Source organism: Protopterus annectens, chromosome 3.part1 (genome assembly GCF_019279795.1).
Source record: "Protopterus annectens isolate FY-2018-M chromosome 3.part1, PAN1.0, whole genome shotgun sequence".
Taxonomy (NCBI): Eukaryota; Metazoa; Chordata; order Ceratodontiformes; family Protopteridae; genus Protopterus; species Protopterus annectens.
In genome coordinates, this window is record NC_056732.1 from 517,450,808 (window position 1) to 517,472,104 (window position 21,297).

Consider the following 21,297-nt stretch of genomic DNA (forward strand, 5'->3'; position numbering starts at 1 on the left):
GGACCCTCCTGATTCATCTAAGCTGATGTCAGATGTGAGAGACTCCTGCGGGGAGTCTAGGTGCTTCCTCTTGCAAATTCTCTTCCTGGGAAACTCATCAGTGGGAACTTCTGGTGAGGTCTCGGAAGAGCAGGGGCCACCCAGTGGGGCTTCCTGAGGCTCAGGGTCTCTATGCTTCAAAGGGATCTGTGAGGCAGAAGTGGACACAGGTGCTTTTGGGGAGGAGGAAGTTAATCCTGAAGTTGTGGATGACCTGGGGGACATTACTCTCCTCATGGCTTCAAAGGCATCTCTGCTCCGATGAGAAGGACCTGCTGTATCCAAAGAAATAACTGATCCCCTCAGCACTGGAACAGTGGGCTCTAAACCAGAGGTAGGAGCCAAACTCATCCGAGCAGAGGCCCCGAGAGGCAAAGTTGGAACTGACAGGTCAGTCCGACTATCCTCCCTGGACCCGACCGGAGAGTGTAGGCTCCTAGACTCCTCGATGGGCACTGAGGAAGTCTGAGTAAACAAAACTGATGGCACTGGAGTAGGTGTCGGCTCCAAAGGCTCCACAATCATGAGGTCCAACTCCTCCAGCTCCAATAGACCAGTATGGCTCTGAGGAGGAAAAGAAGTCGATGGCATAACTGTCTTCAATTCTGAAACCACTTGGGTCGGAGCCAATAAAAATTTAGCAAAACCGGTGCCTGTAGCAGCTTCTGCACCACATGATCCACATCCAAATCGGATAGGCTAATCAAGGACTGAGATGAATGTATGGAGGGTGGTACCGACTGGGGAACAGGAGACTTTAGTACTTCAGAGACCGGTTCCAGGACTGGGAACCAGCTCCAAAAAGACAGGACACTCAACTCTGAGGGCTGTGTAGCCAACGTTGACGGTTTCTTGGATTTTGACAAATCAGATGAAGAAGCCTTCGAAGACTTGGGACACTGGCTAAATCTATCCTGGTCGCTCAAAGCTTCCTGAAAAGAAGATTTCAGAAGTCCTCTATTAATAAGTTTACATTTCCTTTCATGTAATACTCTGGTAGAAAAAGAATGGCAAATGGAGCAGCTCTCTTGCAAGTGCAAGGCTCCGAGATAATAAACACAATGTACATGACTATCTGTCACTGACATCTTTTGTCCACACTTTGGACATTTTGTAAAGCCAGACTTAAGATGTTTGTCTTTCTCCTGGTCAGCCATATTGAAACCTACAGTACCAAAAATATCTAACTGTACAATAACAGACTGTAGTTTCAAAGAAGAATGCACACACACACACACACACAAACTTTAGCAAACTTAACTACAGTAATTAGCCCTTAACAACAAATAGGCTGTATATGAATAAATGTAATCTATTAACTATCTAAATACACTCACACACGATGTCTAACATTTAAAGATGCTTATTCAACACTACAAGCTATATAAATCTATGCTAATATTTTTATAAAGGCACACCAAAGAAGGGAAAGGGAATAGTAAAGGCCTATAAAAAGACCAAAGGCCAAAGGGAGAAGAGAACTATCTAATATTAAACTATTAAAGTTATAACTATCAATAACTTAACACTAAGTATTATATGTAAGACAAATTTTTAGAAAATTTTTAGAAAAAAAGCTATACTGGCCCAAGCGGTGCTAGGAAACCAATCTATTGCAGTGGCAAACTAGATCTGAGGTAAATCAAGGTGCATCATGGGAAAGGGACTTGGCCTCAAGCTGCCTAAAGACCTCGAGCTTTTTAATAGGCCGACTCAGAGCTGAGGATCTGCTCCGATCCCATCTGTAAGAATGAACGGCGAGATGGAACAACTTCACATGTATTATTTTTAGTTTGGAGACTTAGTGTGCTAATTCAGCCATTTCTCAGACATAACTCAGGGAGGTATACAAAGTGAATATGGAAAATTTGTTCAGCAGAGCAAGGAAAAATGTCCTGGTTCTTACTGAACAAGTGAAATCCTTAAACAGTGAACTCTTTTCAATTCAGGCAGATGAGACCTTGATTTAAAATTTAATTAAAAACACTAAAGAAAGTGTAAGTACAACCTTTGGTGTAAATAGCTGTTTTTTTAATAAAATCAGGTTCAAACCATATGCAAGTAAAAATAATCATACTACTTTTAAAATAACTGAAATGCATAATTAAAAATAGCAGTCAAAATCATCTGATCCCATTTTATGCACACAGTGAAATATTCAACATTACTATATGTGATTAATAATGAAGAGTTGAATTTACACATCAGCACGTCATAAGGAAAAATCTACACAGAACAATAATTGAAGGAAAAAGTATTAATTTTTCTTTTCATTTGTCTACAGCTGAGTGCTTTATTTTCAGCATGGAAATGACAGCACATTAAAATACATCCATATAAAAATGAACAAAATTATTACAAAACAATGTGCTATAAAATATACCATAAATACTTATGTAAATTCTCAATACAAAACATTTTTTGCATAATATAGTCCCTGTTTTCAAGGTAAAATGTAACCATGACTTATTTTATGAAACACATCTAAATAAAGGCACTCTGCATGAGTCTTAACTTAAATTCAGTAATTTCTATTAAAATGAAATAGGTAATCATAACCTTTACTGTTTAGAAGATCCTGTACAAAAAATAATAGTAAACACTTCAGACTGTACTTGAAAATTACTACTTAAACTCTGTAACAATTGTAGGATTTGAGTAACTTTAAAAAACAGAACCTAGCAAAAGACAATTCCTATAAAAGAAATTGACTGACATCCCAACAGAAACACAATTCACAAAATATGCCAGACTGATGCCTCATGTATGCTAGTCTCTATCATCAAAATGCGAAAAAAAACTTCAATAACTGCAGACCTTAAAGTCCATTACTGAATGAAAGATAAGAAAGTTGTACTGTTTTTAATATGTACTCATTTATTAAAAACAGACTTCAGAGAGAAGATGGCTCTACCAGACAGCAGCACATTGCTGAATGTTGTTAAACAAAAGCAGAGAGAGATAATTAAAAATATATCATCAGACGAGTGCTGCCTAATAAGACTAACTACTATTACTTCAGTTTTATTTGTAGTTTATTGCCAACATGGCTCCTCACTGTGACATGCAAAAGTATGCATTAACTTGTCCATGTACCTTTTGTGGCATCATCTACCTCATTCTATAACTTGTGTCATGTGATAAAAGTATTCAGGTTTTTCTTGACTGAACCATTGTGTTTTATAAGTGACTACATAGTCTGCAAAATATTTTATCCTTTTTAATGTTTAAGTATTCTGAAATTTCAATCCCCTTTTTTTAAACACGGATTTTACCTTGCTTTGCAAGCATATGAAACAGAGGGGCATATATGTAAAAGTGCAAATTTCATTTATTAGTAAGGAAATCATCATAAGTACGATAGCTACATTAAAGTAAAAAAGAAGCCATTCTGACATATCAGATGTAGTAACAGCAAACCAAAAAATAGCTTTGCCTCACAATGGAATAATCAGGTCTCATGTACCATTTTATGTAGACTGGAAATCCATCCATAGGCAGTACCCAATACAGATAGCTAAGAACAGTCACAGCAAGCTAACTATGTGCATTATCTGAGAAAAAAATAGTGGAATACTGTGTTGCAAAGAATGTTTAGCTATCATCGGGGGGAGGGAAGTAGCTAGAAACATTAGTCTACAGTTCATTAATATATTACATTTTGTAATATTTTAATTCTGAAAATCTACAGAAACATTCAAATAAGATGCAGACAGTTAAATAAAAAACTAAAATGAAGTTTGTTTTTATACAAAAAACATAGTCTTAGTAATATATGCAGTCGTAACTGCAAGCAAACAGCTTGCTACTAAAGAGAATACATACTCGAGTATGCCTTTTATTTGGTATCTCCCATTTGTTCATTTAGCATCTTTTTGAAAATGCATAGTGTTGCTGCACTCCTGACAGTCTTGCCTAATTATACATATTAACTGTTCTTAAATTAAACCAGTGTATTGTAAAACTGTATTTACAGATTTAATATCTGTAGTCTTGCATCCCCTAGCTTATATCAACTTCCCTGTTTCGCCTTCCTAAACCCAGATCATTTTAATATCTCTGAAACCCTTAAAAAAACAAAATCAAGACCACTCACATTTTTCTATGGAAGACTGACCTAGAGACTTAAAAAAGTATCATAACTTGAACATCTTAAAGCCTATATAATTTGTAAGAAGTCTATATTTGCTGTAATCTAATAAAATCATTTTGGTTATATGGTGACCAGAGAGAAAATATGTATTCCAAGTTATAACTTTCCACACTGAAATGAATAATAATGCAGTCATTTAGGACTGCTTTCATGTAATCAGTGGCTTAGTAGTGTCACTCATTAAAACATGGAAGAAATGGTAGAGATACTGTGTGTTTAAGGAAAAGACCGAATAAAGGAAGCTTATGAGCTTTCAAAAATGATGCAAGAGGGAAGAACATGAATTTGAAAGATAGTGATGACTAAAAATATCATATAATGAAACTTTATTAATGCATAGACACAAATGAGGACAAACTGAATATGGTAACTAATATCCTGGTAGCAATCAAATAAGGAGATAGAAATGTAGTAGAAGAACCAAAGGAGAGCACCAGCACAGTTGGAATGAGAAGGAAAAGTAGAAATCAGGAGGAGCCATATGTTTTTGTTTTGTGCAAAAATGTGGTATATGAGATGATGTTAAGCATGACTAGTATTCTGGTATCTTAGAAGTATTACATACATGCAATATATATGCATAAGTACAGCTAAATGTATTTATTTTTAGATATTACAAGTATTACATACAGGCAAAAGTATACACTACAACTGCTAAACATATAATCTTTCGTAAATATGTATAATACAGAACAGTGTGTGCACTGCCTACAGCTTTTAGTTCAAAAAGGTTAGTAACCCAACTGTTATATTGTTACAAAAGAGAATACAAATGTAAATACGACTCTATTGTACAATCCCTTTTAATAAAATATGAATTATGGCTTAATGGAACTTTGAGCCTTTTCCAGAATCTCACTGTGGATCTTAGGATAACGAGGATAGTCACTCAAAACCTGGAACCAAGCAGAAATACACATTAATGGACTGTTTAACAATTTTTAAGAAATTCTATACCTGTACAATTCTGTGTAAATGAAGTGAGTAGGAACTGGTGGTGGTTCTTCATGAACTGGGCTGCCAAAATAATTAAATAACACTTCAAAAACATCAGTTATTTTGCCATAGTCTTGTGCACGTTCATCAGCTCCATGCAAATTTAGAAAGCGAAGGATGTGTAGCAACCTCTTGTGTTCTCATTTGTGATACTATTTTTGAGATTGAGTGCAGTATAGCTTAAGCTTTTGTACTGTTAAAGTTTTAAATTGTATGTTACTATATGAAGATTAAACTGCTTCCTCTTTACTAGTGTCATTATGTTATCTAGCACACACTTCAGCTTATTAGATATTATTTTTTATTTTATTTATCCTTTGTCGACCAGGTTAGTGCCTCTTGGCTAACAGCCTCTTTTCAGTGGAGATCCGATGAGTTATTTATACTACTAGTGGAAAATTGGCCAAGGCATTGAGAAACTTACCATAAGTTTTTTAATAAGTGCCAAGGGATCTTTTACATCCACCTGAGCCACCTGAGCTACCACCAGCATAAGCAGCTGGGACCTCAGTTTAGCATCTCATCCCAAGGATGACACACTCAGGAGTGCAGAACTCCACTTATACTGCACTGCAATGTTAGCAATCTACTACCTAGTGTCAGAAAAGAACCCACAGTCTTCTGCACCAAAGGTGAGTATGCTACCTGTTGCACCACTACCACTGCCGAGATATATTCTTCTATGCCAGCTCCTGATTCTGTAGCTGAACCTTAATTTGACCTCAGTGTTTTAATCTGCTTTGGCTGAGAATGTGAATGAAATGGCATTGTAACACTTAACCATTTTGAGATTAATAGATACATGCATACAATAAGCAAATAAAAGGTAAAAAGAAACTTTTTTTTCTTCCATTGCATGCATAATCCACATAAAAATGTTACAGAGATAATAAATAATATATGGATGACAATCCTTTGTACATTTTACATTTCAAGATACTGTATTTCACAGCCTGCATGAAACAGATGGTATACTTCTCAACTGTCTTGATTTTCATGGAATGTCCAGATTTGTGGCTCACATTTTTGGCTGTTCCTCAAAAAATGTGTATTTTTCAGGCAAATCACTCAGCACAGACATCACTAAATACTGATAGACATTTGAGTTTCTGATGTCATATCCTGCAAGAAATGCATGCTGATAATCTGTCCCTGATTTTAGCCTTTTGTGCCACCATTATATTGGCTTTGTCCAGATCTCTTGAGCTAAGAGGTTGCGAGGTATGACAGATGGTATAAGGAAAATGATTTAATGACTTTCACTGTAAACAAGAAGTGTGCTATAATATGCAGGAGAGCCATACTCCAAAACTGACTATTGCTTTTAAATTAAAGGTAAAGTTAAATAAGATACTCATCATAATAATACTTCTAAATAACAACATTGAATCTGTCTATACACCTTGCAGGTGTAAATAAAACAGATGGACTGCAAGTTATCACCTCTCTAGTAAAACTGCACTCACTCAGCCACAGTCCCTACTGTTTAAATAAAACAGACGTCCTGCATATTATAATCCCAAAAAATAACTTCACTCATGTATCGGCAGCACCCTATAGATGTAAATAAAACAGATGGTGTGTATGTTATGATTTCTCTAATAGAACTGTACTCATTCATCTACAGAAGTAAAAATAAATTTACTTCATGTTATGCTATCTCTAACAAGATTGCTTTTGCTCATCTAAAGTAAATTATGGCACTTTAGATTGAAAATGAAGGTTCAGCTTCCTCTTGTAGTCATTATTTGATTCCTTCAGCTTCTTTTCATCTATTATGTGACTAAGTAAGTCACCTAATAAGACAGTGCTCCAATCTGGACCAAGAAAGAGGCACTCATGCCTACTAGGTTTACATGGTCAAAGAGTAAAGTGTGTATATGCGTGTGTATATATATATATATATATATATATATATATATATATATATATATATATATATATATATATATACACACCCACACACACAGTATATAGTAAAGCGGAATACAGATTTTGATCTCTGTAGGAAATTTTTACTCACATGTCTACAATGGCCTACATCTGTACCATGTGTTATTATTTCCATAGTTTAGATGCACTCACCCAAACTGCACTACTGTGCAGATATACATAAAACAATTGGACTGCATGTGTATCTTTGTCTAGTAGAAGGTGTACAGTTGTGTAAGGACACTTACCATAACAGTAGCTGTTCAAATGATCACTGTTGCAGTAGCCATAACTACATTGGTTAAATTCTGCCAATGATATATCAGCCAACCAGCCAGCTTCCAAAGCTTAAGGCCACCTTCCAAGAGCCCAAACTGTCAGGCAGCTCCAGCTTAGCTGAGTAAAAGACAAGTCTGGGCACCAAGCCCTTTAAAACTTTTCTGCCAACAGACATAGGGAGGCTGAGCCCTGAAAGGAGAATGCTAGGGAGATCAAAAAATAAATGACTACACCCTGGCAAAAACAACACCTCAAAAAACAAGAGGGAAGGAAGCAAGGAATGGCTACTGCAGCAGGGATCATATGAACATCGATCCTAGCTTACTACATTTGGGTGGTGGAAGGTGAAGAGTCCAGCAGCCCTGAAGAATGATCCTTGCAAGGCCTTTCTAGACTTACAGAAGGAATCAAGATTATAGTGCATTATATACAGCAGACCAAGTTGCAGCTTCTACAATACTTCTAGAATCTAGCCCTTTCAAAAAAAAAAAAAACATAGATGAAGCCAAGGCCTTGTGCAGTGGGCCTTGACCCTGCCTGGGATAGTTTTATTATGATGACTATAACAAAAGGTAATAGCCTTAGACACCCATTTGGAAATAGTCTGCTTTAATGCAGGTTGTCCCTTATTCTTACCTTTATACGAAATGAAAAAATTGATCCAAAGACCTCAAAGATTTAGTTCTGTCAAGAAAGCACCCAAGTTGTCTGTGGACAATGAAGATATGGAATATCCTTTCTCCCTCAGTTTTGGGTTCAGAAAAGAAAATAGGGAGATGGATAGTTTGGCTTAAAGGAAACTTGGATACCACTTTTGGTATAAAATAAAGATTAGTTCTCAAAGAAACCCTGTCTCTGTGGAAAATGAAATAGGGTTACTCACCATAAGAACTTGCATCTTGGATATCCTTCTTGTAGAGGTCAAAGCAGTCAGTCAAGTTAGCTGGTTCAAAAGGAGCAAGTGTTAGCTTCTCTAACACAAAATTAATATCCCAAGGAGGAGCAACTAGTTTTATTGGAGGCCTCTTATGTAAAATCCCTTTCAAAAACATTTTGATATGAGATTTTACTGAAAGGGAGAATACATGGGCAGACATGCTGAAATGGCCGATAAATGAACTTTGAAAGGAAGTCAGAAAGGCCATAGGATAATAAGTAACATAAGTACTGCAGAACCAGAGAACTAGCCCTAAGTGGGTGCTGGTTATCTTGTTGATGCCAACCAAAACAACGTTTACATTTGCTAATATATGATGTTATACTAGCAGGGTTTCTTACCTCCATTAGTATCTGCTGCATGCCCTTAGTACACAGGTGCCTAAAAGGTATTAAGACCCTATCATCTAGGCTGTCAATTGTAGTTGATTAGTGTTGGAATGTATCAAACACCCCTGTTCTGTTTGAGAAGATCTAGTCTGTGACAAAGCTCATGGTATTTGCCCTTGGCCATTTCCAAAAGAAAGGAGAACCAAGACTGCCTGGGCCAGAAGGGAGTCACCAAAATGATCTTGGGGAATTCCTTATGAATCTTAAGAAGCACCCTGGATATTAATGGAAAGGGTAGAAAAGCATACAGGTACAATCCTGTCAAAGAAAAAGAAAAGGTATCTGTCTTTCAGGCCTTCTTGCATGGAGTTCTGGAGAAAACCTTGCCAAGTGACTGTTCACTGAGGAGGTAAAGAGGTCTACTTGAGGAACATCCCACATATGGATCAAATCTTGGAAGTCCCCCTGATCCCTTGTTCTACTCAGCTTGTCTGTCATACAGTTTTGCTCTGATGGAATGTAGAATGCCTGTAGAGTGAGTCTGTGCTATGAAGCTATATCCCAAGCTAACATGGCTAGTCTGCAGAGGGGGGTATGACCTGGTTCCCCCTTGCTTGTTGATGTAACACATAACTATAGCATTGTCTGCAACAACCTGAAGAGGTCCCGAGGACAAAGGAAATTGCAGAGAGTTGAGTACCTTCATCAAGTCAAGCCTCTATTTTATATTTATCTACTTGCATCTGCCCTTGGTGTCCCACACACCTTGCACTTGTATCCTTCCAGAAACTGCTCCTCAAGCAAAGTCTGAGGTGTCTGTAGTGACTGACTGCTTTGGAACAGGGAGGGAAAAGGACACATCTGGATTTAGGGATATCTGTTGTTTGTACCAAATGATTTCTCTTATGACAAACCTCAGTACTGAGATCTAAAAAGACAAGGAGCATTAATGCTGGGACCAAAGAAACTTCAGACACCACTGTATCCTTCACATGTAGAGTCTTGCTAGGAGTACCTTGAGAATCACAGAAGCCATGAGACACAACATTCTAAGGTATTCCTTCACAGTAACCAAAATCTGAGTGAAAACCTCAGAAATACATCTAGATATAGATTTATTTTTTCATGGGGAAGAAGAACTCTTTGAATTGTGGTGTCTAATTGACATTCCAGAAACACAATCTTTTGAGAAGGAGTCAAGAAAGACTTTCTAATGTTCTCATGAAATCCCAGCTTGTGTAAGAGATCTCTCACCCAAGACGAAGAGAGAGAAAGAGATTCCTATCACTGCAAAGATAAGCAAGTCATCTAAATATGGAAAAATGTGGATACCCTGTAGTCTGCAATGAGATATAACTTGAGCTCGGCACTTTGTTAACATACTTGATGTAGTGGATAGCCCACAGGGTAAGGCAGAGAAATTATGATATGATCCAGATACACAAAACCTTAAGAAATGCCTTAAGTCTGGATGAATAGAAATGTGATAAGGATCTTTTAAATTTAGTGTTACCAAGAAACCTGAATGAGGAAAAAGAGGAAAGAGTTTGTGAAGTGACATAATTTTGACTTTGGGCACAATCACAAACAGATTTAGGAAAGGAAGATCCAGAACTGATCTCCAAGCATTTTCTTTCTTTGGCACTAAAAACACTTTTGAATAAAACCCCTTTCCCACCAAGGAAAGGGAACTGGTTGTATCTCTTACTGGGACAACAACTGATGAAGGATAGCAGCAAACAAAAGAGTCTGGTCTGGGGGATGAGGAATTACCACCTGCAAAGGAGGAATTTCCTTTTATTGCCATCTGTAACCTTGAATAATTGTCAGAATCCATTTGCCTGAAACTATCTGTTGCCAAAATAAAATGCAGATTCAGACTTTCTGGAAGGTAAAAAGGACTGGCAGGATGCAAGGGGAGGGAAACAAAGTCTCTTAAATAGTCATTCTAACTTATTGTACTATCATTGGTTTTGGGAGTTTGCAGAATTCTTCTTTGAGCCCCTTGCCATTTCTTCTTAAATGTCTGTTTATCTGCATTTTGTTGAGACTGTTTATTTTGTTTCTTACCAAAACTGGATGAAGAATTAAAGAATCCCCTGGAAAATGTAAAAAAGGAGGGCTGAAAAATCTGAGAGATGTCTAAACAGTATTTTAATAATAATAATAATAATAATTTGTATAGTAATTTTGTACCATCAAAAGTTGAGGACCGCTTAGTTGCTATTTAACTGAATTGTATCAAATTGCTCATGCATACCCCAACTGTAAAAAAATCTTTGCATGTCTTAGTCTGTAGCACAAAGCAATGGTGCCATTCTCTCAAATTACACTGTGCATGCATCTCTAAACTGTAAAAGGAAAGTATGCGTGCAGGAGTCTGTAGGACAAAAGACTAGTACAGTATTTCAGTGAACTCACCAGTTGTGGGTTCAAAAACCACACTTTCCAAATAAAGAATATTGTTAGCTTTTCATCATTACTTACTCTTGCACAGCAGTAGTGCGCAATGTTGCATTGCACACCATTGATAAGCAATGCTACTACCAAAATACTTTAATGTACTACCTATAGCTAAACCATTTGCCCCAAACAGGAACTTATCACTGAATTAAGTGCATTAATTCAGTTAACTAACAGGTGCATACAACAGCAGTTACAGCTACCATTTGCTATATAGTCTCTAAAATACACCTGCTAATTAAGTGAGTATGTAGCACCACCTGTTAATGCAGTGATACATGCATTTTTTTTGTTCAGATAACTTGGTTCAAATCCAGGTGTATTAACAGTGTCAAATAATTCTATGTGTAAATCCAAATTCTGAAATGTGATAGTGGGCATGGAGTGTCTAAAATATGGCTAGATTATACTGGTTTCCAATCCAACTGTATAATACTTAAAACTGGTTTTGCCATAGTTACGTGTTAGTGTGCAATGTGCACCATCATGCAATTATGTTTTAAAGAAAATAAATGGGGAAGACAGGAAAGTGGTGAAATGGGGAGAAGCAGAGGGACGAACAAAGTGAAAGCAAGGCAGAAATATGCATCAAGGATGTAGGAAAGAACCATAGCTATCCATTTCTTCCAGAATAAAACATACAAATTTTCCTGAATTTGGACCATCACCTCTAGAGAGAGGGATGACCACAACACAATCTGTTGTACACAGAACAGGACAGAACCATGTGTGTCATGAAGACTTGTGTGAGATATGGAGAGCTATGTACTGGACAATATTTTCTTGTGTGGGACCAGTGCACTTTTTGTCTGAGAGAGAGAGAGAGGAAGAGAGGAATGTTGGGGAAGGGCTGTAGGAATATCTGGGTGTGGTAAACTGGGCAGGTGAGGAAGCAATTGCAGACAGACAAGACAAGAGACAGAGATGGTGAATAACACAAGATGTGAGTGAACACAATTGTTGGGGTAAGGGTGTGGACCTCACAAATGCATGGACATCAAATTGTGTGACAGTGAGAGTAGAGTCCTCACCTAATGGACCGTCATCACTGTCACCTCATTGCGCCAATGGCTGCAATCTCTGAGATCTGTGTCTCCTTGTGTTATTCATTATAATGATGGAAATCAGTGTCTCCATCCAGTGTAAGCATGCCCCCACAGTGTGGCGCATAATACTATGCACCTGAGTTCTTCTCAGGTGATAAAATCACCCCCTCTGCCACTCATCCTAGAGGGAACTACAGGCCTGTCTTCTGCAGCAGAACTACCTGAGGGGCCAGGTAGTGCAGAGGCAGCACAAGGGGTGCTACCAGGTTGCAGCTCACACATGCTGGGCCTTGCTGCCAGTGAAGTGGGGTCAGGTGGATCCCCTTGGCCAGGCCTAGCCACTGTGGTGTGGGGGAAAAAAATAAAGGCAACCCAAAAAACAAAAGAAAAACAAGATTTGGGGTGAGAGATTGCACCAGTTGTCTCATTTGCTTGTTTAGGCTGAGGAGGGTGGTCTTCCAGTTCTGGGTTCTCACTTCTGTATTTGTAGACAGCAGCTTCTTTTGCTTACTGTATAAACTAGTAATGTCAGATGTGTATCTGTCCAGGACAAGATAGTACCTCACAGGCTGCTGTAAAAGGCTCACTGTAATGTCCTGCAACAACTTACACAAACACACACCAACCCCTCCATTTGACATTTTGATCACACACTACAGAACACAATACTTAATGCAAGATCCATGACTCAAGTCTGACTAGGAGTGTGTCAGACAACACTTTATAGATGATGGGATCAGCAATGTCTGTTAATGACACGATAAGTGTCCCACAGGCTGCTATAAAAGGCTCACTGTAAAGTCCAGCAACAACTCTCACGCAAGCACACACACAGGATTGCAGGTGAATTTATAGTAGATGACAATGGCAGGTCATATGGGAGAAATGAGGTTGGGAGGCCTGCATGAAATGGATGTGTTGGCTTGTGCAACTCTTAAAAAAACTGGTAAGCCATGCCATTGGAGAAGTAACTGTGGGATACACACTTCTGCTCTTCTGTGTAAACACACACATGCACACACCCAGTTGACTACAGTGAGAATAAAACCCCTACCTAAGTACACAGACTACAGAGCACAGTACTTAATGCACATGTCATGGCACAAGTCTGAATTTGACAAGACAGATGAACTTATAGTAGATGACATTGATAGGACATGTGAGAGACAAGAGGTTGGGAGGCCTGCATATGCACATTGCTTCATAGTGTCACCTGAGGCTAGTAGCCTAATAGCAGTAGGCTTTTTGGAAGCCTAGCTGTGTAACAACACAAGTACCCTTACTAAGCACACTTGGCTGTTTGAGTTTTGCAGAGCAAGGCTGTGCTGTGAACACCACCAAGTGGCCCTGTCCATGAGTCTGCACACAAAATTATATATAACACTTTGTATTGTAGTTGACATATGTGTGGAAAAATGAGACCTAAAGGTTGTAGTGCTTGTTTGTGGTGGTTGGGGGGGGGATGACAAATGGATGTATTGTAAATAACACATATTATTATTATTATGATTATTATTATAACATATATCATTATATTATATATAATATAATATAATATAATATTGTATTACATTACATTATACTATATTATAGTATATTATATTGTGCCCTTAGTTTGCAATGTTTCCACATGTAGTTTTATGTCATACAAAGGAAATGGACAATAAACACTAATAATTAAATATCATATATAGAATTCCATAGCACAATGATCATTGGATTTTCACAATAGTTAAAGTGTACATGCATGTGAAACAGGCCTGCTTGCACATGGGGAAGCAGTGCAGAAATGCAAGCCACATTGCTAATGTTTGCTACTATACCCCAGTCCCATCTGTACTACAGACCAGCTTTTCCCAATGACTAAGAGCATTAATTGAATGTATCTGTTTTCTGTTTTTGGGTTTCTGCTTTCTAGCCAAGCTGCTTTTTCCCTGTTTCTGCAATGTTGTGCAGCAGACAAGATAAACTTAGCAAAACCATTTTTCGTGATGACGCACATCGAGCAAAATGGAATTAAAAGGAGACAAAGAGGAAAAGATACTAAAACAAAGGAACACATATGCAAAATCTGTAAAACCACAGTAAAACTTGATAGTACACATCACAAATGTCTACATATGTCAGGATATGAACCCTCACACCAATACAGCTTCAGAAAACAGGAGGGATGCCTTAGTCCTCTTTGCCACAAAACCAGTTTTGTATCAATGAAATGAAGTAATTCTCAATACAACTAACTGCATCAGAATGTAAACTGCTATCAAACCATCAGCTGTGATTTGTACATTTCATTCTCTTTACTATATTTGGACATAAAGCAGTTAGTGATCACACAACCTGTCATAATTATGCCTACAAATATACAGCAGTGTGTTACCTTTCTGTGTTTCTTGATCATTCATCAGTTATCTAAAACATGCAGTGTAGAAGCCATGCTACATAATCGGCCTTAACATGTGAGAGGATATCAACTGGAAATAATATGATATGCAGTTGCCAACAAATGAAGTCCAGGTTGGATGGCACAAACACATATGTACTGTTCTTTTGGGGGAAGCATAGCTGAGTTACTGTTATGACAGAACCAAGAGTACACTCCTCTTTTGGGGATAACAAAGCTCAATTACTGTTATGACATAATTCTGAAGTCTGAAACTGCAAAGTGTATCATAACTTTCTAACTTCTGTCTTTAATGCTTTACCAGTACAAAGATATGGTGCTAAGCTGAGGCCATGCAGGGAAAATCAGAATTTTTCACATGTATGACTGTGTGAATGTTTCATACCTGAGGCTTACTAATTACTAATGGACAAATATTAAGTAAAATAAGTGCCTGTTGTGACATGTTAAGGGTTAATTGCCCTGGTGGAGTGAGCTTTAGGTTTTGACTGTAGTGACAATCTCTTTTTATTGCAGACAAAAGAAATGCAGTCTAATAACCATCTGGAAAGAGGAACCTTAGGTCTTGAGAAAGCAACAGACAACTGATCTGAATTTTGAATTGCTTGTTCCTATGAAGACACAACCTAAATTGACAATGAATGTCCAATAAATGTAAAACGTATTCACCTTTGAGAATATGAGGAAAAAGCACTGGTAGATTTATTGACGGATTTAAAATAGTCTCAGATGCCAACATAACAAGGAATGATGGATTAGTTCTCAAGGAAACTGTCTCTATGGAATACCAGATAGGGACGTTTGCTGGAAAGAGTGTGAAGCTCTAAAATTGATTTGAATTAATGCCTGTAGCATGATATTAATATCCCAGGAAGGTACTGGATCACTGACTGGTGATCGGAAAAGAAAAGTTCCATTTAAAAAAAACTTTAGAGACTCTTAAGGAAGCTATAGAAATGTCATTCTGCCCTATGCAGAAATTTGAGATTTGAGATTGCGACCATTTATACTTTGATACTGGAATAATTAGAGCCACTGTGGAAAAGTTCAAACAAGAATTCTAATATGAAAGGAACAGGAGCAAAAAGGGATCTAAACCTTTTGATACAGCCCAAATGGAAAATCAAATTTTTCATTTGCTATGGTAGATCTTCTTAATGGATTGCTTTTGAGAGGCTGATATGATCTGAACAACCGAAGATAGAATCCTGGCATCTCTGGCTAAGGTTAGAACTAGAGGAACCAAGTGGTTAATTTCACAGATCTCTGGTCTGGAGGAGGCAATCTAGATGGGTGTGTTAACAGATCTGGATATTGATCCAACTTCCATGATGGATGCACTAGTAGACGCCACAGAAAGGAGAAATGAGGATCAGTCTCATCTTGCACATTCTTGCTTTCTTGATGAATATTTTCAGAGGAGACCTTGGGGCAAACTGTGGACCAGAGCATCCCTCTGTGACTGTTGCTGCAGAGAGATCAGGGTAAAGTAACTGTTGCACTTGTTTAGATAGGATGCAAACAGATTACAGCAAGACTGGCCCCAGTGATGGGAAATCAAGGTTGCCACTGTTGGACAGAGGGATTACTTGTGAGGCATTAAGATAGTTTTGCTCAATTTGTCTACTAATACACAGGATGGTCCTGGTATATGCATTGCTATCAGAAAACAATGAGAAGACATTGGCCATTGCCAAACTCATGGGCTCTCGACAAAGGGGAATAGGAGCATTTTTCTCCTGATTTATTGATTTACCAGACTACCGTCATGTTATCTGACTGTATGTAAAACACACCCTTGGGTAAGACATCCTGGAATGCCAACAACATTAGGAGGACTACTCTCATCTCCAAGATATTGATGTGAAGATTGACCTCTGTATGTGACAATGTACCCTGTACTGTCCTCCCTTCGAAATGCACCACCACTGTAAGAGTGAGGTGTTTGTGGTTACTACAGTCATAGGTAGATCCAGTTTGAGTGAGTGTCCTTCTGTCACTGAAGGAGATTTTATTCACCAGAAGATGTATTGTCTGCAGATTTGAGTGATGTAAATTTTCATATGCAGTGGATGAATGTTTTCAGATCACTACAGAGCTAGACTCCATTGAAGTACTCTTATGTAATATCTGACTAGCACAACCATTATGATTGTAGAGGCCATTAGACCTAAAAGTCAAAGAATTAGCCTTAGTGGAGGAGAAGGGTGATGACGTACTTGTGTAGCTGTGGGATGCAGGGAGAGCACTCTGGGCTGCGGAAGGCTGGCAATCTCTAGTACCAAATTCAGGTGACATCTAAAAAATTCTATCTGATGTTGGGGTTAGGTGGCTTTTGGGTAGGTTGACAGTAAATCCTAGAAGAAGGTCCAGATGATGTACTAGCAGATTCCTGGAGGTAGCAGTTAGAAGCCAATCACTGAGATATGGGAAAGCTTGGAACCGTAGTAGGCGAAGATGTGGGGCCATCACTGCCATTATCAAGGTAAACACCCTGGGGACTATAAGTGAGACTGAAAGGCAGGGGTATGAATGATAGTAATGGCTCCCAGATGGAAAAGGAGGAATCTCCTTGAATGCTTCTTTATCTTCACATAATAATATGCATCCTAGAGATCTATTGAGCACATCCAATTGTCCTTCACAGCAGAAGCAAAATGGACTGAATTGTGACCATCCAAAATGGGTCTGAAGTCCCCTGTTTTGTTTAGTATTAAAAGGAATCTTGAATGGACTCAGGACTAATTGGTCTTTGGAGACCAAATTGATGACTCTTTCTTAGCAGCTTTGAAACTTCTGCTGCTGCAAGTGCCTACTGATAGGGTGGAACATCAGGAACTTTCTTTTTTATTGGAAGAAGGGAAAATGGAATTGAATTGACTGGAAAATATGCTTAGCATCCAAGAATATGTTGTTATATTTTGCCAGGCTTGTGTGTACATGGATAAGTACTCCTCTGACTGCCTCCAGAGTGCCGCATTCGGGCAAACCTTGAGGAGCAGTTGAAGGGACTATGAAAGCCTTGATTGTGCGGTCCACCTCTGCCTCTTGGGTGACATCCATTGTAGTTACCTCCTTCTCTGCCATGAGAAGGTCTATACTCAGGGCTGTTGTGCTAAAAAGTCTGTGATTTGCAGAAGCACATCTTCTTTCCAGCCCTCTGATTCCTAGAAAAGGCTCTCTGTGAGGTAGAAAAATGGATTCTACCTGCGGAGTGAATTTCACCATCTTGCTGACTCCTGGTTAGTGCATCTTTTACCTTGGGTCCAAAGAGAGTGGAACCACCAAAAGGGGCACTGACAAAGGGTATCTTAAAGCCTTGCGTGAAATTACAAAGCTACATCCAGGCATGCTGAAGTATAGTGATGTCAGTGCCTGCTGCCCTAGCCATTCTGTCAGCTGCACTGGAAAGCAGTCTGGAGGGTAGAAAGCTGGAAGTCCAAGCTCTTCTGAACATCTACAAGCAAATTATCCAAAAGCTGTTTGGTCAAGTCTCTCTGGAAACTAGTAACACAAGCAAAATAATTCAGTGCTCTGAGTGCAAAAGTTGTTGAAGCATATGACCATTTCTCAAACCTGTCAACAGCCCTAGACTCCCTGTTGGGGGATGGATCGAGAAACTTTCTTCAGAAACTTTTTTTAGTGGCTGCTGCTACTACCATAGCACCCACTGGTGGACCATTGCTCTAATGTTTGCTATCTTTTAGAGTTGCCAATATCCTGTCAGGCTTTTGGGAATTGGTTCCACACATTAGTGTCTTTCTGTACCCATTGAGCCATAAGGTCAATAAGTGGGCCAATGGATGATACGATCCAGGACAATGCTGAATCAAAACCAAAGACTTCCAAGAGCATGAACTCATCAGGGAAAGGGTTCTCGAATGACCATCCCCTCTCTGTTTCATCAATTCAAGAATCTCACTGAAGGTGACATCTTCCAAGGGAGATATAGGGGAGACTTCACCTCCATTCAAACTCACGTTTTCAGTGAAACACTCTGCAGATGAGTCTATATGCTTCCACTTGCATGTCTGTTTCTTGTAAACTAGTTCCAGCGGGAGATCAAAATACCCTGAATCAGACTGGGAGCAAATGTGACATGCAGACTCTGAATCCTGTGGCACAGACTGTCCCTGTCTAACAGACTGATAGGAAATAGAAGCAGAATCATGTCAGAGTTTGGATGGAAAAGAGCTGGATGAAAACACATTTTCCTTTGCCATCGAAATGATCCTCTCAGAAGAGTCAAAGGCCGAAGATGTCATCAGCTCTGGAGGTCTCATTCTATTGGAAAATAGAACAGATACATTGGTGCAGATGGGCCTCGACCCCAAAGACAATCTCAGATCTGAGCCATCGAGTGTCGAGGCCCCAAGAGAAAGGGACTGCTCCGACAACGTCATTGTCAACCCATCCCCTTGAACCCAGTCACTGAGGTTTTGGCTTTAAGTCTTTTCCAGATACAAACATATCAGTCAAGACAGAAAGGGATGCTATCAGAGGTGAAGTAGCTTGGACTGTCAGCTCCAACAAAAGCACCCCAGGGTAGGTCATATTGCAGAAATAATAGGAGGGGTAGCTGGCCCAAGACTCAGTACATTCCCAGGGGATGGCAGCAAGAGAACCTCAAGCTTGATTTGTGTTCTGAGGAACATCTGCATCATCCTGCTGATGTCTTGTTTGGGAAGACTTCTGAATGACTGGGTAGAAGAAATCACCAAAGATCATCTCCAGTACCTCTGACCCTGAAGTATACAGGAATGTAATTTTGTGCTGATGGAGTCTGGATTGAAACAGGACCAAGAAGAAGAGCAATGGACCTGAAAGACATTTGTACTGGCATTCCAGGATTTTTGGGATCTGGCTCAATTGTCACCACTGGATCTGGTGAATGTTTCCTTAATATTTCATAATCTGCTTTGTCTGACTTTTCTGACACAGTCTTATCTTTTTATTTTTATTTTACTGTCTATTTTTCTTTCTCCTATACTTCTTTGGATCTAATCTTGTCCGATTTCCTTGTTGGGGTAGTGGTAGCAGAGAAGGTAGAAGTAGCAGAAATAGAAGATCTTGTCTGTGGAGGGAAGAGGCCTTGACTATGAACTTCTTTCTCCTAATTTGAAGTGTCATGGAATTAAAGTATGCACAGGCTTGACATTCAGTATTAAGATGGCAACACCTAAACAGTTTCCACACAACATATGAAGATAGTGAGGAGGAAGTTTGTGCCTACAGTCGGAACACTTTTTGAATCCCTGACAATCCCATATGACTTAAGTTACCGAGGTTAAAAAACCATGACCAATCAGAATAAAGGTAGAACTATAACAAGCACACTAGGATGAATCACTGAATCTTATTAGAAACATCTCTATGCTATGTACTACAGCTATAACTATGAATAACACACAAAAAGTGAATACTGTATTAACAATTACAACTACTTACTACTACTACAACTGCCTAAGCCTTATCTGAAAACAAAATCTTAGAAAATGCACTATTATACTATATCTAATAACTAAAGCTGGAGAGAAAAGTCTCAAGGTAGGAAGGAGAAAAGGAATTATAACCCAAGGATATAACACTGGTCATTGAGACCTTGTAGAACGCACCTAAAGTCTTCAGTCAGAAAACAAGATCTGAGGTACTAAGGTGGAGTTGAAGGAATTATGAGTAGGGGAGGAGTTAGAGCCCTGCTGGATCTGGGAAGCTTCAGAAGTGGTGCTGCGGTCAGATCTAATTGAATCTGACAACCCATGTGTTGAATCAGATGAAAATAGAACACACTGGATCTCATGTTAATGACTCTTTTATCACCTGGAAAAAGTCTCTGCAAAGATAAGTAAGTCATCTAAGTAAGGAATAATATGAATGCCATTCAGTCTAAAATGAGCTATGACTGTGCAAGACATTTCTTGAACATCATTGGAGCTGCAGATAATCCAAAAGGTAATGCACAGAACTAATAAAGTGACCCAAAAATAGAGATTCTTAGAAATGACCTGTGACTAAGGCAATGACCATAAGGGTCTTTTAAGTCCAGTGTTACCCTACAACTCGTGGAAGGAATGAGAGATAACAGGTTCTGTAAGATAAACATTTTGAATTTTGACACTTTCACATACAGGTTTAGTAATGAAATATTTAGTACCGGCTTCGAAGGTGCCTCGTTCTTTGGTAATAGAAACAATTCAGAATAGAAGCTTCTGCTTCTTTGATTTACAGGCACTAGGTCTGTGCCTCCCTTGGGTGTGTAAGACTGAAGAAACTGAGAAAAATATTCTGTTTGGTTCAGAGGGTGGGGAGGAATTCCCTGAAGGGAGTTTTTGCAGCCAGTGCCATCTATAACCCTCCTGCACCACTCTTAGTACCCAAGAGCATGAGAAAATGTTTTGGCACAAGATGATGTTGAGGACCAGCTTCTGGGAGGTCTGTGGAGATATTTGACAGAGGAGAGACAGGAGAAAATAATGATGGCATAGTTATTCTCTACAGTTGCTCTGTACCCTTTTTTTTTTTTTTTGAAAGGTCCCATTTCTCTTATTTCCATCCAGCCATCTCTTTTTTCTACGACTGCCAGAATATGACTGAATTTGCTTATTTGGCTTTTTAGTGGAAGAGGGAGGCCTAAAAGATATGTGTTGGGGAGCATGAAAAATCACAGATACTCCCTGGATTAATTTTTCTCTTTCATCAAATTGTTTGAGAGCTTGGAT

General features: G+C 38.8%; 1 protein-coding gene across 1 annotated transcript in view; it reads right to left on the reverse strand.

Annotated features, from left to right (window-relative positions):
- Positions 1–2,070: 2,070 nt before the first annotated feature.
- The window catches only part of LOC122798197 (tetratricopeptide repeat protein 21B-like), a 1,733,894-nt gene continuing 1,714,667 nt past the window's right edge, over positions 2,071–21,297 (reverse strand). The window contains exon 29 of the mRNA XM_044066946.1: positions 2,071–5,088. Within this exon, the coding sequence (XP_043922881.1) occupies positions 5,011–5,088 (78 nt within the window). The 3' untranslated portion in view covers positions 2,071–5,010. The remainder of the gene's footprint in view (positions 5,089–21,297) is intronic.